General features: G+C 36.2%; 1 protein-coding gene across 2 annotated transcripts in view; it reads left to right on the forward strand.

Annotated features, from left to right (window-relative positions):
• Nucleotides 1–19,059, forward strand: part of nbas (NBAS subunit of NRZ tethering complex) — a 181,837-nt gene extending 162,778 nt beyond the window's left edge. For both annotated transcript variants that reach the window (XM_077220068.1, XM_077220069.1), the window contains exons 49-52: nucleotides 537–676; nucleotides 3,519–3,663; nucleotides 3,795–3,923; nucleotides 18,159–19,059. In XM_077220068.1, coding sequence (XP_077076183.1) covers nucleotides 537–676; nucleotides 3,519–3,663; nucleotides 3,795–3,923; nucleotides 18,159–18,425 — 681 coding nt within the window. In that variant the 3' untranslated portion in view covers nucleotides 18,426–19,059. The remainder of the gene's footprint in view (nucleotides 1–536; nucleotides 677–3,518; nucleotides 3,664–3,794; nucleotides 3,924–18,158) is intronic.
• The last annotated feature ends 208 nt before the right edge of the window (nucleotides 19,060–19,267 follow it).

The following is a 19,267-nucleotide window of genomic DNA, read 5'->3' on the forward strand; positions in this document are numbered from 1 at the left end:
GAGGACGTGTGTCGACGGCTTCTGCTAGAAATCTTATAATGGGCCGTGGTTGGGTCTTCCATCAGGACAATGATCCAAAACAAACAAAGTTCCTCGACCTGAACCCGATAAAAAATGAGTCGGGTGTACTGAAGAGATGAAACTTTTTTTTTCTTGTTTTATTTTTTTCACATTTGAAGTAAGGGTGTTCGTAACTTGTGTTGTATAAACATTATATGATATGTGAAAGTATCCTCAAGTAATGTTAACCACAGATTTTACTCAAATAAAAAGAAAAAAACTCATTAAAAATTCCAGAGGGAAACCATGGCAATTTAGCATTCTGAATTGTCCTTCAAATAGAATAAATGACTGAACAGCTCCTTATTCTTTTTCCCTTTGTTTTAATTATATACATCTTTGTTTCCCTTTCAAAACACATATCTCTCTCTCTCTCTCTCTCTCTCTCTCTCTCTCTCTCTCTCTCTCTCTCTCTCTCTCTCTCTCTCTCTCTCTCTCTCTCTCTCTCTCTCTCTCTCTCTCTCTCTCTCTCTCAGTGTGAGATGAAAGATGTCGAGAATGAGGAAAAGCGAAACTCCTTGTTTCTGGAGCTGTTGGAGTCCAGCAAAAAATGGGAGGAGTTTCAACACCTTATTCTCCTCCTACAGGCATGGCCACCAATGACTGACAAGAGCAGGTGAGACTTTGGTCTAACAGGATGATCAGGACCAGATTAGACCTGATATTATCCTGCAGGAGTTTATTTTAAAATAATAACCAGCTGAAAGTACATTATCCTACTAATCGATGAGTTTAAATATTTTATTATCTGAGAAAGAGACTGCAGAGTGATAAGAAAAACATGTAAGAGATTGGTTGCCAGGGACAGCTGTCAGATATACAGTTTAGCAGTCATTATACTAAATATCTGACCACAGAATGCCATGATTGACCAATCAGAAACAAGTATTTTAAAGAGACTTGAGAGACGGAAATCAATTTGCCACAGTTTTTTCCCCAAAAATAATATGCTTTTTAAGTCTTTAAATCTTTCAGCACATTTTTTCCCCTTCAATATATATACAGGTATTTAAAGCAAGCTGTTTTCTTATTAGATGTCTTTGAATTAGACTGTTTTTAGACCATTAAGTGGGATCGCAGGTTTGATTGAGGGAAATTGTTGTGTATTATATAACTGAATGAGTTTTTGAGGTTAGTCGAGGCTGCCAGAATGTGTGCTGATGATCAGAGAGCCGTTCCGTATCCGGATCAATGGACAGAAACAGAGAATATAAGCTGGCTGATTATGCATTGTGCCACGCTTTCAAATAGCTTTAGGCTTTTTGTTTTCATGAAGTGTTTTGAATTAACATTCTCAGAGAAGAATACAGAGCGTTTGTGTGTGTGTTAATGTGTCCGTGTGAGTTTGTTTGTGTTTGTCATTATGCTCTTTGGCATTTAAACAAAATGTGAGTGGGATAAAGGCCAAATGTACAAGGGATAAAGGAGAGATTGACTATACATTCATTTGCTCAGGGTTCACAGACATTCATGTGTGACCATGTGTACCATGTGTGATCACACAGTGTGTATCTTCACTTAAGATTTGCACATTTGCTGTCTCCTGAACACCTGTGTTGTCGCTCTTCATTCTGTCTTGCTTTAGTAAGTCCCGGAAAAGGCCATCCTAATGGAAAAATCGACACCACAGAGCTCTGGGTGGCAGCTCTTTCTTAGAGGATACATGATACTGGCCACACCATAATCGTTTTAAAGTATCTCTAATGCTTCAGAGTTTTTCCCCTCTGAAGTTTTCATTTAGCAGAACCTTTGCTTGCAAAGTCTTAAAGGGATAGTTCACTAAAAAATACAAATTCTATCATAATTTACTCACTCTCATGTTGTTTCAACCCTGTATGACTTTCTTTATTCTGTGAAATATGAACGAAGAATATTTTTTTTAGTTCATACAATGGAAATCAGTGGTCACCAAAACTTTTTGGTTATCAACAATCTTCAAAAAATCTTTTTTTGTGTTCTGCAGGAGATCATACTGGTTTAGAACGAAACAAGGTTGAGTACATGATGACAGAATTTGTATTTTTTGGTGAACTATCCCTTTAAGACTGCAAGTAAAGGTTCTGCTAAATGAAGACTTCATACATTAAATATTTTTTTATTTAATTATTCTCTTAACAAGAACTGATATTGAAGTTCTGATTGCATCTATATTCATGTAGTAAAAGACAGAAAATGATGTCATTATTCACTCCCACTAATATCGTTCCTGACTTTATATATATATATAAAATATAAATATAAAAGAATTTTGTCAAATCATCTCATTTTTTTTTTTTTACAGTGACCATGAGCTGTTGAGTTCCAAAAAAATGACAAAAAAGTGGTCTATATGACTCATATGATATGATCCAAATCTTCTAAAGTCATACGATATTTTTGTTTGATTTTAATACATCAAAATCAAATATGGTAATGGCACAGATTGGATGTCACTAATATCAAACATAATTGGCTTTTTGCATTTCTCGTAACCAAACACCACATCCGCCAGTGCCTGTGAGATTTGAGAGCTTTGGCAGCTCATCTTAAATTTTTGTTTATGGCTTCAGAAGACTCGGAATACGCTGCATGAGTTATATAGACCATTTTATGGCAACTTTTATTGTGCTTTTATATTTCAAATGGTTGTTTTATAGAGAAGATCCATGTGAGGATTCTTCAAAATTCTCCTTTTGTGTTACTCGGGGAAAAATGGCAGCATATGGGTTTAAAAACAACATGAGAATGAGAATATAAGAAGATTTTGCATTTTTTAATAAAATGTTAATTTAAGGAAGTTTTCATGACCAATCCATGTATCCGTTAACTACTGTAATGAATGTAATTTAGGTTTCCAGGTTCCTCATTTTCACTGTAACTGTGAATTTTGTAATCATCTACAAAAACTGTGGAGAGCATTCAGTGTATGAAAGGCCAACTTCAATTATAAGACGAATTAGCGTGTGTGCGATTGATTATGATTATATGTGTTTATCTCAGTCGGCAGTGGAGTTTGTTAGAAAGCTCCTCTCATCTCTCATAAGAAGTCAGGAGATTAGCATATGCGCTGTTTTATAGCTGCACGCATGTAATATGCCATGATAATTATGATTGGATTTCTTTTTCATTATGCAGATCCTTTTCTATTAAAAGTTTCACGGTACCACATGAACTTTCATGATTCGCTTTCCATGTCATTGCATGTTTAGCACTCGCTGTGTGTGTGTGTGTGTGTGTGTGTGTGTGTGTGTGTGTGTGTGTGTGTGTGTGTGTGTGTGTGTGTGTGTGTGTGTGTGTGTGTGTCTGTGTGTGTGTGTGTGTGTGTGTGTGTGTGTGTGTGTGTGTGTGTGTCTGTGTGTGTGTGTGTGTGTGTGTGTGTGTGTGTGTGTGTGTGTGTGTGTGTGTGTGTGTGTGTGTGTGTGTGTGTGTGTGTGTGTGGTCTTCTGAACACCTTTAAACACATTTGTCTCTCTACACAGGCTTGAGACAGAGCAGAACCCCTGGGTGTGTCTCTCATCCGCCCTGCTAACACACCCCTCCAGCTTTTCCCAAATCAACATCGGGAATGAGATTCTAACCATGTGCCGCTCTCTTTACCTGACCAAACACAAACTTAACCCACAGGTAAGAGTGTTGTGGGTGTCATCGTCACCAAACATTGACGGCATGTGCTTTTCCTGTCAGTGTTAGTTTAGTGAGTTTGGCTCTGCCATGTTGAGGCGTGACATTCACACTTCACTTCCATTCTCTTTTAGTGCATTGGGAACATTTGCTCTCAGTTGTTGGACGCCGGTCTAAAGCTGCCTGCTCTGAAATTGATGACCGAGAGCGAGGACGAGCATCTGCGCAAACTTACCCAGGATCAGATAAAAAACATTACTGATGTAAGTCTCATTCTGACTGTGTTCTCTCTCGTAGGCCCCACAATGTTGCAGATGGCCCAGGAACCACAATGTGGACTTCTTTTGAGAATTCGATAGATTAGCTTCATAAATTGTCCTATGTTTTCTGGGAATCTAAACCATGGTGTTGTGACTTCCAGACTCTTACCAGTTAAAGCGGAACCCTGTTTTAATCAACTGAGGCTGTTATAGTACTAATATTTTGAATGAGCTTTTATATTTATATATTAGTTTAAGCTTGGGAATTTAAATATATATATATATATTACTAAATAACTATTTTTATTTAATTTTTAGTTTGTAATTTTAGTACTACTTAAACTTATTTCAGGTTGTTGCCATAACATTTCTTTTTTTAGTTTCAATTACCAATAACACTGTTGTATTGATTATAATGAGAGTGATGTAGCCACATTGTTCACTTGCAGTGTGGTGTAAATCTATTTTAAATAGAATTAATCGATAAATTAATCAGATTTAATTATAAAAGGTTTTAGTGAAGGGAACATAGTTGAGAAGTTCACAGATTGGAGAGTCTTTTAAAGTCTGACCAGACCATTTTTATTCATTGGCCCATGGTCACCCTGCATTTTCTAAAGGTGACCCCCAGGTTAAATGATTTAACTATTCCTGTGTTAATAGCAATAATGAAAAAAGGAGGTCATTCATGATCCATTGCAGGACAAATCTAGCGGTCAAGGGTGTATTCTTGTCAACCAGCCACCGCTGTCACTAGTAATGTGTGTTCAATTAAACTAAACCGACTGTTGACACCAGAAGTGACTGTGAATCAGATATGAGTGATCAGAGCAAGCTTGCATCTGACCGTAACCTCTATCTCTCACTGACTGCAGGTCAGATAAAAGCCAAGCCCTCACAGCACCATTACTTAATTTATCCTCTCAGGTCTGCTAGAGGGCCAGATAAGCAATGGCTGCACATTAAAACCAAACACGTAGGCTCTTTCCAAAGACCTTCGGAAACATGATTTGATTAATTTGCATTTTGTACATGCTTTTAATCTAAAGCAACTTACTCCACACTAATTTCTGCAATTCCCTGGTATCAGCCAAGGGTTAAATGCTTTGCTCAGCTGCACAATAGTGGGAAGTCTCAACAATGAATCTCCATACTTTTCTTTTTTGCTGTAATCATAAGGAAAATCTGCTAAATTAAATATGGTAAAAGTGCTGGGAGTATTACACTCTTTAACTGAAACTACTTTTTTTTTTTTTTTTACATTTTATTATGGGTGATATTATGAGAAATCACATTTTACCAAAAATGACATTTATTAGAAGTATGATGCTAAAACAGTCTTTCTGAGCTTAAAAGGATAGCCTTCATTTACACATCAACAAGTGTAAGTATTCAGCAAATTGATCCACCAAGTCACTGTGAAACAATGAGGACCAAGCCAGGTCAGTTACTATTGCATTTAACCCTCTGGTGCTCTTTGGTCACCTTTGAAAGAAAAAATTTACATTTTGAATATTTAAAAAATTATAACTTCATTGGAATGGTATGAAATTTGTTGACTTTTGTGGCACTGGCTATGCAAAAACAAAAATGGTCTAAATGGTCACACTCTTCGTCGTCAAAAATGACCTCCCATAGGAAGTGAATGGAACGTACAGAAAATATGCGAAATTCTTCCAAAACTTGTGGCTGAGTGCACTTGCATATCTCTCGGAAGGATCTCACTGTTCAGAATGAGTGACGGAAGTTTGTTTTTAACAAGGTCCCTTATCATAGCCTGATCATAGAGCACAGCTTGAACTGCTACGCTTCCACCACAGCTCACCGCGATGCTGTTAGAGTTCACCTAAAAATTCATCAGAACCCAAAAACTGACTAGGGAACCGACTGGATAAGCTGAGTCTCAGAAGGATCAATTAGAGCTCACATTCTCAATGACTCTAGATCAGATAAAGCCATGAAACTGAGAGAATCTCACTTAAAATGAGGGTAATCTCTTTCTCTCGGGGCAAGGGTGATGTTCTTTCATCTACAAACCTGGCAGAGAGATGGAGAAAAGCCAGAAAGAAAGAAATAGGTGAATTTGGGTATATTGTTGGCTTTTTTTTGGCAACAAGGTGTGTGTGTACGTGTGCTTTTTCTCCCCAAAAAATACCCCATTTTTGATCTTGTGGGAACATTTTTTGGTCCCCATAAGGAAAAGTTGATTTTTTTTTTGCAAATGCAATGAAATTAGCTTTTTTTTGTTTATTTACAGTGCATTGGTGCATTATGAAGTAATCGATAGCACTCAAGGTTTCACTTTTTTACCATTATTTAAAAACATTTATAAACAATTTAGTATTATTTGACTGCTATAGTAGTGACTGCCTTAAAATAATGCACCAAAGTTTGGGACAGATATATATTACTAGTACATAATTTTTTTTCGACAATGATATTTTACTATAATATAATAATCAGGTTTTCTGGGTCCCAAAAACATTAGTATGAATGGAAAGACTAAGATTAAAGTGGACCCTATAGAAATATTTTTAAGCATTTGTAAATATTTAAAATATGACTTATTCTTTTAAATATTGATAATACTAAAGCAGACTCCCAAGAAAAATATTTGAAATATTTAAAATATTTCTAAATAGTAATACTTTAAGTAATATTTTTTTAAGACCAAAGTGGTCCCCCAAAAGAAATATAAAAAATATGTATGCAAAGAATTAAAATATTACTTATTATTTAAAATATTATTAGGACTAAAGTGTATTTTATATAAAATATTGTTTATCATTCTATTTCTGTGCATTATTAGTTTGAAAAACCTTATATTAAATATTTTTTATTTATTAATTTGTTGTATAATATTTGATGAATGTACCATTAATCACATTTATTTGTATGACAATTAATTAATCAAACTAAATCTCATTTGTATTTCTTGTATCTATATTTTAACCAGTAAGTGTATCATGTTGTAATCTATCAACACAATCTGGATTCAGTCGTAGAGAGAGTTTGCTTCACATAGGCAGTCCCCTCTGAACGCTCCAGACATTGATTTATTTAGTAACCCTTCTGCCATACTCCAGCCTCCACACACACACACACATGCACACACACAGAGACACACACGTGAACACACACTGTGTCCTCGTTTCCCCTTTCAAACTGTTGCTTATGAATGCTTGACATTTTGCTGCATTCTCAGAAGATCATTTCGCGCTGTCGTTATGTTAGATTTTCTTTTATTATTGTTTTGGCCTTAATTCATTTACGCTCTCCTCTGGCAAGCTTAAAACCACAGCCGATGTTCAACCACATTAACTTGCTGAATAATTCATTTCAAACTAAATCTTAATTCTTTTCAACCCTTTCATGCTTGTGTTGCGTACGTGTTTGAGCAAGGACTTCCAGCCAGTGATGTCATTACACAGGAATGAGTGGCAGCATGTGTCATCTTCACAAAAGTAATCAAGTATCATTCATCTTTGACTCCTCCAGCTCAGTCTTCTCCAGACGTCTTTGGGCACACCTCACCACCGGTTATTCCTTTTTCCTCACCAATTATTTCTGAATAGACTCATCAGTGCCATTCAATTGGCTTTCTGTACCGAGAGCAATTACATACCGCCCGCTCTGTCTTTGTTTGTATTGGACGATCTGATGTGCATTGTTCCTGCTCATAATAAGCTTGTGTTTTATAATGGACTTATTGCTCCAGAATATAAATCATGTTGACTATGCATGGCTTTGATTTTATTATTCTCTGTGATGAGGTTGTTTTTTATGGAGATTATTTTGTTTAATTAAGAATAACAGTCAAAAATAAGAGGGAAATTATGAAGTGATTACGTAGGTTATTGTGTTTTATTATATATTTTTTCGTCAATAATTGAGTGGTCCGTTATTAATTTTGCTAGTCATGTGCTGCATGTATCTATTTGTTTGTGAGAACAATGTCAGTCATGTTATTGAAATATCTTGTAAAGCATTCGCACAGACAACGCTGTTTAATTGACAAAACAAAAGCTTCAAATATAGCTGCAAGTAGTAATTAAGGGGCACAAAAAAGGCATAAGTTATGCAAGCATGGCTTAGACGAACTGTAACAATAAATAATTAAACATTTTTAGAACTTTTTAGCCAAAATGGGTAAAAAAACATAACTAGAATCACTTGAAATATGATTTAATTGCTTATGACCTTTGACCAATAGGTTGCGCTGTTGCCTGGAATATGATCTGAGCCGATTTTGGTAAAATAAAAATAATAATAATTTGACCAGTGGTCTTGAAGGAGTTTAAAAAAATAGGTTTACAAAGAAGTTCAAAATGTATGGCAGCAATTTCGACCAAGTATGTCATAATTGCTATGATTGGCTATTAGCCTTTTTTGAAATTTCATTGTAATCTTTGACCACAAAGTGGCACTGAGTACCTTCGGGGCATGATGCTGATGACACATACCGAGTTTTGTGACAATACGCTAATGCGTTCGTACAATGAAGCATTTTATGACAAAATTCTAAATGTCCAATTGCCAAAATGGTTGACATGATGAAATGTTATATAATTTGACACTGTATGCTGCACTGAATAAGTTTCAACTCAGATAATACATTTTTCATATCTGAGTACCTGAGTTTTAGGTCATGCTTGTGATGAGATGTATCAAGATGGGTCTCAATATGCTAAAGCGTTGTGGAGATATAGCCTTGCATCCATCTCGACATGCTCTTTTTCAAATCCGTTCCGGCATAATTTGAAAACGATTGGGTTTATCAAAAAGCTTTTAATAACTATTTGCCAGCACGGTCTGCAGATGATCTGAGCCAATTTTGGTGATAATAGGACTTACCGTCTAGGACGAGTTCGAAAAAGTAGGAGACATTTTCATGATGGAAAATGATGGTTTAAAGGTTATTAGCGTAAATGTAATTGCAACCTTGGACAGTTGGTGCCACTTGAGACAATGGCTCAATCCCATTTCACCCCTTGCCCCTACCCCTTGTTTCCGAGTGTACCCCTTGGCCCTTAAAACAGAGTTACAAGGGCCAAGGGGTTGAAATATTCCCCTACGAAATGGAACAACCCTTCATGAACCCGATACGTCATCAGTCATCGATGATCGCTCTGACGTTACGGAAACGACGAGTTTTTACAGGATTTCTCCATGACAACGACTGACAATGAGCGCCGCTGCTCTTACCTCTGAGAAAACATGATGATTATAACGCTCCTTCCTCAAAATGTATGTCTTTTCTGTTTCGGAAAGGTAATTTATAATGCAATTTCTTAATTTAAATGACTTTATTATTATTATAAGAGTAAATAAAGTGCAGGGTGGTGTCATCTGGGGCTAAATTTAATTGTTTAGCCATTTGCGAAGCCATCTCGCCGGTGATTCGCAATGTATTCTGGGAACTTTCTCATAGCCCTCTGTTCGGAGTGTGCCTCTGAAAAATGTCCCTTTCGAGGGCTATGTACAGTAGCCCTAACCCTTCGCCCTACCCCTCTTTCACAACAAGAATCGGGACACCCTACCCCTAGACGCGAACGCGCAAAACAGAGGGGGTGAATTGGGATTGAGCCAAAGAGTAAGAGACTCCAAATTTGCTGTGGTTATAGTTCAAACTGTTCTCGATCTGTGTGCCAAACTGCATAATTTTCCCGCAAGTGGTTCTACGTCCATAGACTCGAACAGAAGGAGGAGGAAAAAAAAGAATAAGAAGCAGAAGAATACTAAGAAAAAAAATGTGTTTATTGTTGTGAGAATGCGTGTGGATTAGCATGGCTCCAGCGTCAACAAGTGCGCATGTCAGACTTGGTCAGAATGTGAAGGTTTGACCCGAGCTGTAAGGAGTCTACTATTAAGACAATCACTCCTTCATTTTCTTCTCTGCTGGAGTTGGCTCGCTCCATTGTGTGGCTAGACCTGGTCTTTTCAAGAAATCACAGTTCAGGAAATGTGAATGAATGGGCCTGTAATGTGAAGTAAGAGGACATGAAAGAAAGGGACAGTAGTCGACAGTTCTGCCGAATCACTTTGCTATAGGTGGTATTTTTAAAACGGCCTTTCTTTTCCACTTTCCATCTCCGGGCATGCCAACATTCAGCAAAATCTCCCAGCAGCTATTTCTCTGGAAAATTGTAGGCGCTTTAACACTTGAACCTTCATATATCTTTAGATTTTAAAATGTAATGAAAAAATAAATATTGTAATATTATTTCACAATATTACAGTTTTTACTGTATTTTTGATCAAATAAATGCAGCCTTGGAAAGCATATGAGACTTTAAAAAATATTCAAAAATTTTACAGACCCCAAAATTTTGAATGGTAGTATATTTACTTCAGCAACATTACCAATGTAAAGAGATTTTAATAGGAATTGGAAAGAATAAATTGCAATTTGTTAAAATTAGTTAATGCATTAGGTATCATTAACAATAAACAATACCTTCATTATATTCATGAAACAGTTGTTCATTGTTAATTCATGTTTGTTCATAATACATTAACAGATGCTAAAAAAATGTATGTCTGTAGAAATAAACATTCTAGATTCATAAATGCTGTAAAATTATTGATCCTTGTTAATTCACAGAAAGCAAAATAAAATAAGTCCAAGAAGCTGCAACTCAGTGCTTGGTAGGACTAAAAAAAGCTTTTGCTACTTATGTTCATGTTAGAGTGACAAATGAAAATATCAAGTGTTACAGTATTTTACTGACAGATAAAAATAGCACATGACAGAAAAATTTAAAAGTTGTCCTTCAAATTGAGAGATTATTTGTAGCGCAACTCCTCGGTCAATTAAACAGGTGAACTCAAAATAAACTTGATTTTTCCCTCTGTCAGATGGTCTCCTCATAAGTAGGCGATTTTAGGACAAAATTGGCGATTCTAGTCAGTGATCCTTTGGTCTCTGTGAGTGTGAATCTCTCTTTTACCTCCCCTCAGTTTTACTTTTTCTGATTTACATCTTATTAGATTGTTGCTGAACTCCAATATGTTGGTAATAGTGTGTGGTTAGATATTTCTCATCCACCTCCTCCTCTGTAAAAATAAAACTGCTTGGCGTATTCGGCAGGGCCGCTCTGAGAGGGACTGCAGAGATCCAGCGGTGTTTTGGACCTGCTCCTCGTCCCACTCTGTCCTGATGCAAACCAGCTTTATGATTTAAATGATAAAAGAAAAGCCAAGCATGCATCATTTATGAGATGGCAAACACCCTCCGTTATTCAAATTAAAACTGCACTGCAACTGAGAACCAGCACAAAAAGAAAAAAAAAACATCCATTTTCTACAAGCTCTTCCCGCATTCCATGTGTGCATTAGCAGATATTAGTGAGCATTATGTGTATTTGTAAATAGACTGTGCTAATGTGCTTTTTTATTTGTGTGAACCAAATGTCCAAACAAAACTGAAATCACTTACCAACAGTCCCCACAAAAAATGCCTTATTAAACAACTAAATACATAATGTCTTAATGAAAAGAGGGTTGGGTTAGTGGATAGAATATATCATTTGATCAATATAAAAAACAGTAGTAAATATAAAAACAAACATGTTTGTGTTTGTGTGCACATTTATGGTTTTATTCAGTTCATCTCGCTCAGATACAGTGCCACTAACAAACGTGTAGATTTGAAAATCATACTTTTCCCATTATTGTTGAATCACGGAAGCTACACCAGTTACTTTTCCCAAGAGATCTCTATTTAATATGTATCATGTGACAGACAGAGAGAAACATACATATTAGAATAAGGCTATATGAGAAGTCTTCATTCCAGATTTCTCTGTTCCCCATTTCTCCATTCTCTCACCCCATCATGCCAGCTGTAAATGGTTTCTCCTCCCTCACCCCCTCATGCCTCTATTTCTCCTTCCTCTCACCCCATCATGCCTTTATGTTTCTCTGGGGTGGTACAGTAAGATTGAGCTTATATACACCACTGAGCGACTTTTCAACTTCCTTGTAAGGTAGAAAAACATGTTGCTTATGTTTAAAAATGTAATGTATACCTCATGCTTACACATGGTACAATCCACTATCCCTCTGTGTATACATTAGTGGTACATTTGCATCACTTGAAACATTCCTTTCCTTGTAAAGAACATGTACACATTTAATGCATCATCGTCATTGGAACATCTTTGCTCAGTGAACGCGTTACATTGCACACATACCTCTAAGCAAAATATAACTCATCCCATATCTCTACTCAGCACACATGTACAACAGACTCTGACTTCACAAAATACATCATGAAATGATGAAAATGAATAAAGAAAAATAGTACTAAGAAATGATATGAAACAGTAAACTTTTAGTCTTCACATGCAACCACACACGCACTTGGATGTAAACGACAGACACCCCTAGAGAGCACAGGCATTTTTTTCTGGATCGATGGGTTTACCTTTATCTAGGATTTTATACGATTATGGTCTGAAATATTTATGGTGCTGTGTGTGTGTGTGTGTGCGTGTGTTTCTGAGTTCCAGTGTGATCAAAGTCGCTTCATTAACCTCACCGCTGGGGCCTTTAAAGGACATTTCCCCATAACAAAAATCAAAACATTTTATTTTCATTTGTTGACAGCAATTGATGTTTCGGACCACTGATTGTTGTGCAGCAATATATTCAGCCTCAATCAAATATTGTTTGTTCAGCTTGAGAAGTTCACTTTTGGCATTTTCAAAGGCAGAGGTAAATTGACTTTTTCTTCTTTCCTAGTGATGTCAGTTCCTAATAATGACAATGTTGGTCCAAACCTGTTTGACTTTCTTTCTTCTGCAGAAAATATGTAGAAAGAGATATTTTGAAGAATTTACAAACAGAGTGTCCTAACAGCATTGGATCCCATTGACTTTATTTCAACAAATAAATCACTATTTTATTTTATTTATTAAATCTTCTTTTCTGTTCTGAAAAAGAGAAAAGGCCTTACAGGTTTGGAATGACTTGAGGGTGAGTAAATAATGTAAATAATTTTAACTATTGCGTATCCTTAGTATTAATTCTTTACAGTTAACACTATATTATTATTATTATTATTATTATTTATTAAAAAAATAGTAGTAGTAGTATTTATAAAACAAATAGTAGTATTATTATTTTATTTTTTAAATAGTGTTGTTATTCTATTTATTATCTCTTCAATAAAATTGTTAGATAAAAATATATTCTAAAATAAAATACAAATATTATTAATAAAAAGATGATGATTATATCATTAATTTTTTCTTCATTCTTCAATGAAATTGTATTATATAAAGTACACATTATTTATTATTATTATTATTGTATTCAATTATTTGTCATTCTTTAGTAAAAATGTAAGATAAAATATATTCTAAAACAAATTATTAAGAAGATGATGATAATTATTCAGTTATTCTTCACTCTTTAACGAATTTGTATTTGATATTATAATAATAATTGTTATAATTATTATTATTATTATTATTTTATTCATTAATATAGCACAAAGAGAAGGGGGTCTCCTGAGGAAATGTTTATGGCAGTGACGAGAAAGCATTTGTTCACCTCCTCACGCTTCCACTGGTGCTCCTCTTAGTGCAGGGGGCGACTGAAGAAAGTGCTACTGCAAAAAAAAAAGTAGTGTATTAAATAATGCTGTATTGTTGCCAGCTGTAGTGGTTCAATAAGCACTGCTTGAAGTATGTATTAATAATGCAACACCAAATTTTTGAAGAATTGCCATGAAAGAAGGTGGAGATACATGTCTGCTCTCCCACCTGTAGCTGTATATAGTAAACGCTCTGATGCCATCTGTATGCCGTCTCCTCATTCTGTTCATTTATCTCTCTCCCTGTGCTGGTCTGTCCTGAGGAGAGGAATTTCACAGATCTACTGTCTTTTTCATTCTCCCTTTCTGACACACACTCGCTGCTATGCCAAAAACTCCTGACTGGCCTGTATTCTGTCATCCATCCATTCATTCGTACATGCATTGATCCATCCATCCCATTTACTTCTTTCTTTCCCTACTTCCTTCTTTACTTAATTTATTCCTTCGTCACTTCATTCCTTCCCCCTAAAGTAGAAAAACGCTGCAGATCAAATATATTTTAACTTGTCAAAGCAACAGAAATCATTAATTATCTTTGTTTTTGAATTTGGTAAACGATGGTAAAGTACTCATTACTGGTCTGTGTGTTCGTACAGAAATGTTTTATCTTGTGTGTTTCAGGTTTTATCTCTCCTCGCATTCAATTTTAAAACAATAAGTGCTTTTTCTGCAAATTAAGGCACGTCAACTTTATATGTATAGCACATTTACAGCACTCCGGTAATTGAGTTAAAATTCATTTAGGCTTGTTGTTTATAATAAATGTTGCTTATAAAGAATGCATTTATATTTTATATTTGCAATTTTCATTCTTGTTCTGTGTATGATTAAATTTAAATGAATTTGTGTAGTGAGGGCAATTAAAATACATGTATAAAGCTTAGAATGTTTGTAAACGTTTTGTTTTATTTACCTGTATTTTACAACTTCTCTTTTTTTTCTCTCAATGAAATTTTGACATATCTTGAAAATACGGTATATGAGACTTTATAAGTGATTGCTATTTGCGAATCTTCTCTCTCTCTCTCTCTCTCTCTCTCTCTCTCTCTCTCTCTCTCTCTCTCTCTCTCTCTCTCTCTCTCTCTCTCTCTCTCTCTCTCTCTCTCTCTCTCTCTCTCTCTCTCTCTCTCTCTCTCTCTCTCTCTCTCTAAATGGAGTTCCAATCAAGGAGAACGAGGGATTGCTCTCGTCTATCTGTTGGAAGGAGGTGATGAGTAGAATATCTCAACAGCACATTACTGCTCTCACATATTCACATCTTCATTCCTTTCGAATGATGAAAAATTCACATGATTTTTCACAAGCCACATCATTTTTTTCATCAACATGCATTTGAAACATTATAGTGTGCCCTGTGCCAGCTCTCTCTCTCTCTCTCTCTCTCTCTCTCTCTCTCTCTCTCTCTCTCTCTCTCTCTCTCTCTCTCTCTCTCTCTCTCTCTCTCTCTCTCTCTAACCCCCATCATGCTGTTTTTTTTTTCTCTTTGTTTTTCTCCCTCTTTATGAAGTGGTTTCTACAGCTGGCCGATTTTTCTTCACAGTTCAACGCTCGACATTTTTGCTCCGACTCTCTCCGTGCTCTTCTTTTTTTTCCTTCATCCTCTTATTTTCGTCCCACCCTCCTTTTATCATCCTCTCTCAATTTCTCCAACACACTCTTTCTTTCTGTCTCTCTCTCTCTCTTTCTGTCTTTCTCTCTCTCTCTCTCTCACTCTCTCTCACACACACACACACATTGCACTTGCTGTTCTTCGACCTTTTAGCTCCGTCTGTGCTGTCTCTGACGGCTCTCCACAGACATCATGGCTGGAAAGAAGAAATAAGAGTGAAAAACTGCATGAAGCTTTGAGGGGGTGGAGGAGAAATTCACCCTCACATACACAAGAAAAAGGAGCCCAAATAAGACTAAACATGTCAAAAATGATCAATTGACATACTCTAGCTGATTATGCATTAGAAGGTTCTTTTCATTGCTGTGGTCTGAACATGTTGAACTCTGGGTAAAATGCACCTTTGAGTCTGAATGAGTTGAGTGAGCCATTTGAGTTGTCTTGCAGCTCTATTGCTTATTAAAGCTGTGTGTTTTGGATGATAAACCAGTGCAGATCCTTTGTGTGGCCGAAGTCTTACAGACTGTTCCGAGAAGCTCGCTTACCAACGTTAACCATGTCTGTGTAATTCACTCTCTCCAGATGATGCTCATTTCAAACTCATTTACTTGTGCTAATAAAAGGACCACTAATAGCTCAAGTATGGCCCTCAAAGCGGTTTTGCTTTCAGATGTATAGTCCCTATTAAAATGTGCTTTTTACTTCAAAATATTATTATATCCATTCTGAATAGTTTTTCTGAAAATTGTGTTCATGAGGGAGTCTCACAATGCTATAAAATATAGCAAAGGGATAATGAATAATCAGTCATTGTCAAAAATTAAAACCCAACAGCAAAGCCAGTAAATAAGAGACCTGAAACATTGATTTGATTTGAAATTATTTTATTATGAGTGAAGAAAGAGACCAGAAGAGGGTCAAGGCTATAATCATGGAAATTGTGCTTTCATGGTGTTGGTCTTGTCTTGGAATTGGGAGCATGTGGACTCTGACTCACTTAGACTCGAGTTGACTGGACTCGGCTACAACACTGGAGTGATACGAGGACAGTTGTAGATCATTTTGAACAGGGTCAATCACCCATGCCTCATGAATCATCCATCACACATGAATGATTAAAAGCAGCTTTTAAAGATCTGACCAGTGTAATGTGCTTCATGTATCCCAAAGTTAATAATGAAAGTGGACTGGCTTTTTCACAGAAACGCACACAAATGAAAACCAGGCGTGTATGGATGAAAGTGGCTGAGATCATTGATATTGTGTGTAATTGTAGTGTCCATATCACTCCAACAGCTCTGATTACCTACCTTCTCGGTTACTCTACTCTTCCCTTTCATTTATAGACCTAAATGACAACATTAGAACATTTTTGTGACATAAATGTTGTTACATCCTTACTGTCTGTGTATGTATGTCAACCTGAACTCTTTCCATAGGCATTAGAAATCTTTGTGTGAGGTCAGAACAGTACATGTAAACTGCATTTGAGTATTTTATATCCACTATTAATGTCACGTCACATTTAATATGAGGAAGCATGCACACACGCAGTCAAAGGGCATCATATCTCTTGGCTTGCGTTTGCCTTAAATCAAATTTAGCACATAATTGATTTTCCAGTGTGCTGACTCTTACAGTACCGCTTCTCTGTGTTCTCTACCTCTAAAGCCGGCAGTTGAATAATTTATGCTGAAAAGACGCGAGAGGTGCTCCTGGTTTCTTTGAGCAGGCTGGGGGTCGCAGAAGGGGTGGGACATCTCTCTCTGAGCTCATTTATATCGCATGTGACCTCCTTCAGACATGCAAGTGCAACATGGCCACTAGATAACACTGATAAAGAGAATATACAGTAGTGTTCCCAGGCGAAAGGCAAGTCTATAAACTCTAATCTGAGGTGGAAAGATTTAGTCTGTTTATTAGTCGAACAACTTTTCTACAGGGTTATTGGTTTGATAAGGTGATTTTTACTGTGTTTTTTGTAATATTGTCTCAGATGTGTACATAATAGAGTAGGGTTCATTAATTAATTGTAGGGAAATTTATATTTGTATATGCTTTGGAATATAATGATGCTTTTAGAACTCAAACTGTAAAGAGTTTTACAGTTTAATTGGACATTGCAAGTTTCTTGCTCAAATTCTATTTTATTACAAAAATAATTTAATTCTCCTATTTCTACAATTATCCACATTTGAATCATCAATAAATTGTGGTTACATGGTTGGCATTTTAAGATTTCATAGAAAAGTTTATGACATAAATTGGTAAAATATCTAGTAACAAGGTTGACAATCGATTAGATTGTGTGATATTTTTGCAAGAAGCATTTTGTACTCACTAAGGCTGCATTTATTTGATCAAAAATACAGAAAAACTAGTAAATTTGTGAAATATTATTACAGCTTAAAATGACTGTTCTCTACTTCAATATATTTTAAATTGTAATTTATTCCTGTGATGCAAAGCTGAATTTTCTGCATCATTACTCCAGTCTTCAGTCACATGATCCTTTAGAAATCATTCTACTATGCTGATTTAGTGGAATCCAAACTGATATTTTTGTGGAAACCATTTTTTAATGCATTTGTTGAATGACTAAAGTTCAAAAGAACTGCATTTTTTTTTTTAAATGCAAGTCTTTACTGACACTTTTGAGTGGTACTGTTTATATATGTATATAATGCATAATTTGAAATGTATGTATTTTCCAATTCAGTAAGAGGAAGTTGTAAAAACGGGTGAAAAAGTAACAGTAATAAATTAATAGGACTTTTGTTGTGTTGGGATAATGTCCATATTAACACTTGGTAAAGGTAAAGTATAGTTATAACAATTACTTGTTCATATGTGGTGGAAAATACAATATTTTGTGTGGTGTTTGTGTGAAGTGGGAGGTTTGCTCGCACACAGATTGTTTGTCGCACTAAAGTGTTTATTGAAATTGATTTTTTTTCCTCCCTCTCCTGGCTTATTTCTCTCTCTGCTCTTTCTTTCTCTTTCTCCTATATTTCCGTCTCTGTAGGTGACTGAGGAGGTGTGTGACTCTGAGCTCCTGTCTTTGCTGTTGAATGCTGGGATGTTGATCGGTTGTGTGGACACAGCTCTGTATTCTTCACTGGTCTCTCACATGCTGGCTCAGGGAGTTTGGGATGTGGAGAAGGCCGCTCGTGACCTCCACCAGGCCGGCCACAGTGCTCAGGCCGGGTCCTTGCTCCTGTCCTACCGAGGATCACACCCAGGACAGTTGACCTTCAACAGCGCCCTAGCTGTCGTTAGAAAATGGCTTTGAGGAGTACGTGTGGACACAGACTGACATGAAGGGGTCATGTGTGTCCGTCTGTGTTTTGGAGACAAATCAGTCAACAAATGAAAGTAGTCAATCTTAATGAATGAAATGGAATATTAAAGGGACATTGGCACCAAATCCAGATCTCAAATATTAGTTATAATTAGCCTATTCAGACATTGTTTGTTTAGGATTTCTTCCCGTTGGCAAAAGACTCAAATCACCTTCCCATTTCTCTCTCTCTCTCTCTCTCTCTCTCTCTCTCTGAAGCTCGGTGACACGGGTGTAATTACATTACTTTGGCTGTTTGGTCACGCTAGCCTGTGCTAATAATCATGACGGGCCGGAGTCTGAATTGAAAACGTCGCATGTGTGCTGACAGAGTGTTTTGCACGTGTATGTATGTGCGGCCTCACAGTTGATGGTTTCCACACACAACTTTTTGCTCTTTTCTTATGTAGGGTTATTAATTATTTTTGAAGAAAACAGATTAGACCTTCAGGCACACTCTTGCCGTGTGATTGTTTTAACGCGCACACACGAACGTACTACAACATGTGTTGTAAAAAAATGTGGGTTTTATGCAAATGTATCAGCAGTGCTCAATAAAAAAGTTTTTTTGCTTTAGCTCACAAAACCAGTTTTTTCTATATAACAAGTTTGGTGTACTGAAAATTTTGGGCAATGAAGTATTAGGCCCAACAGTAAAAAAAGATTCTTAAGATAAATGTGATGTGAATGGGTAATATGTGAGCAGCCATCCATGGGTTTAATACAAATAGTACAGCATCTGTTTTTAATATATTATTGTACTTGGCTGTAATATCTCACCTGATACTCTGAGC

Source organism: Siphateles boraxobius, unplaced genomic scaffold, assembly GCF_051911475.1.
Source record: "Siphateles boraxobius isolate OS27281-9 unplaced genomic scaffold, OSU_SipBor_1 8, whole genome shotgun sequence".
NCBI lineage: Eukaryota > Metazoa > Chordata > Actinopteri > Cypriniformes > Leuciscidae > Siphateles > Siphateles boraxobius.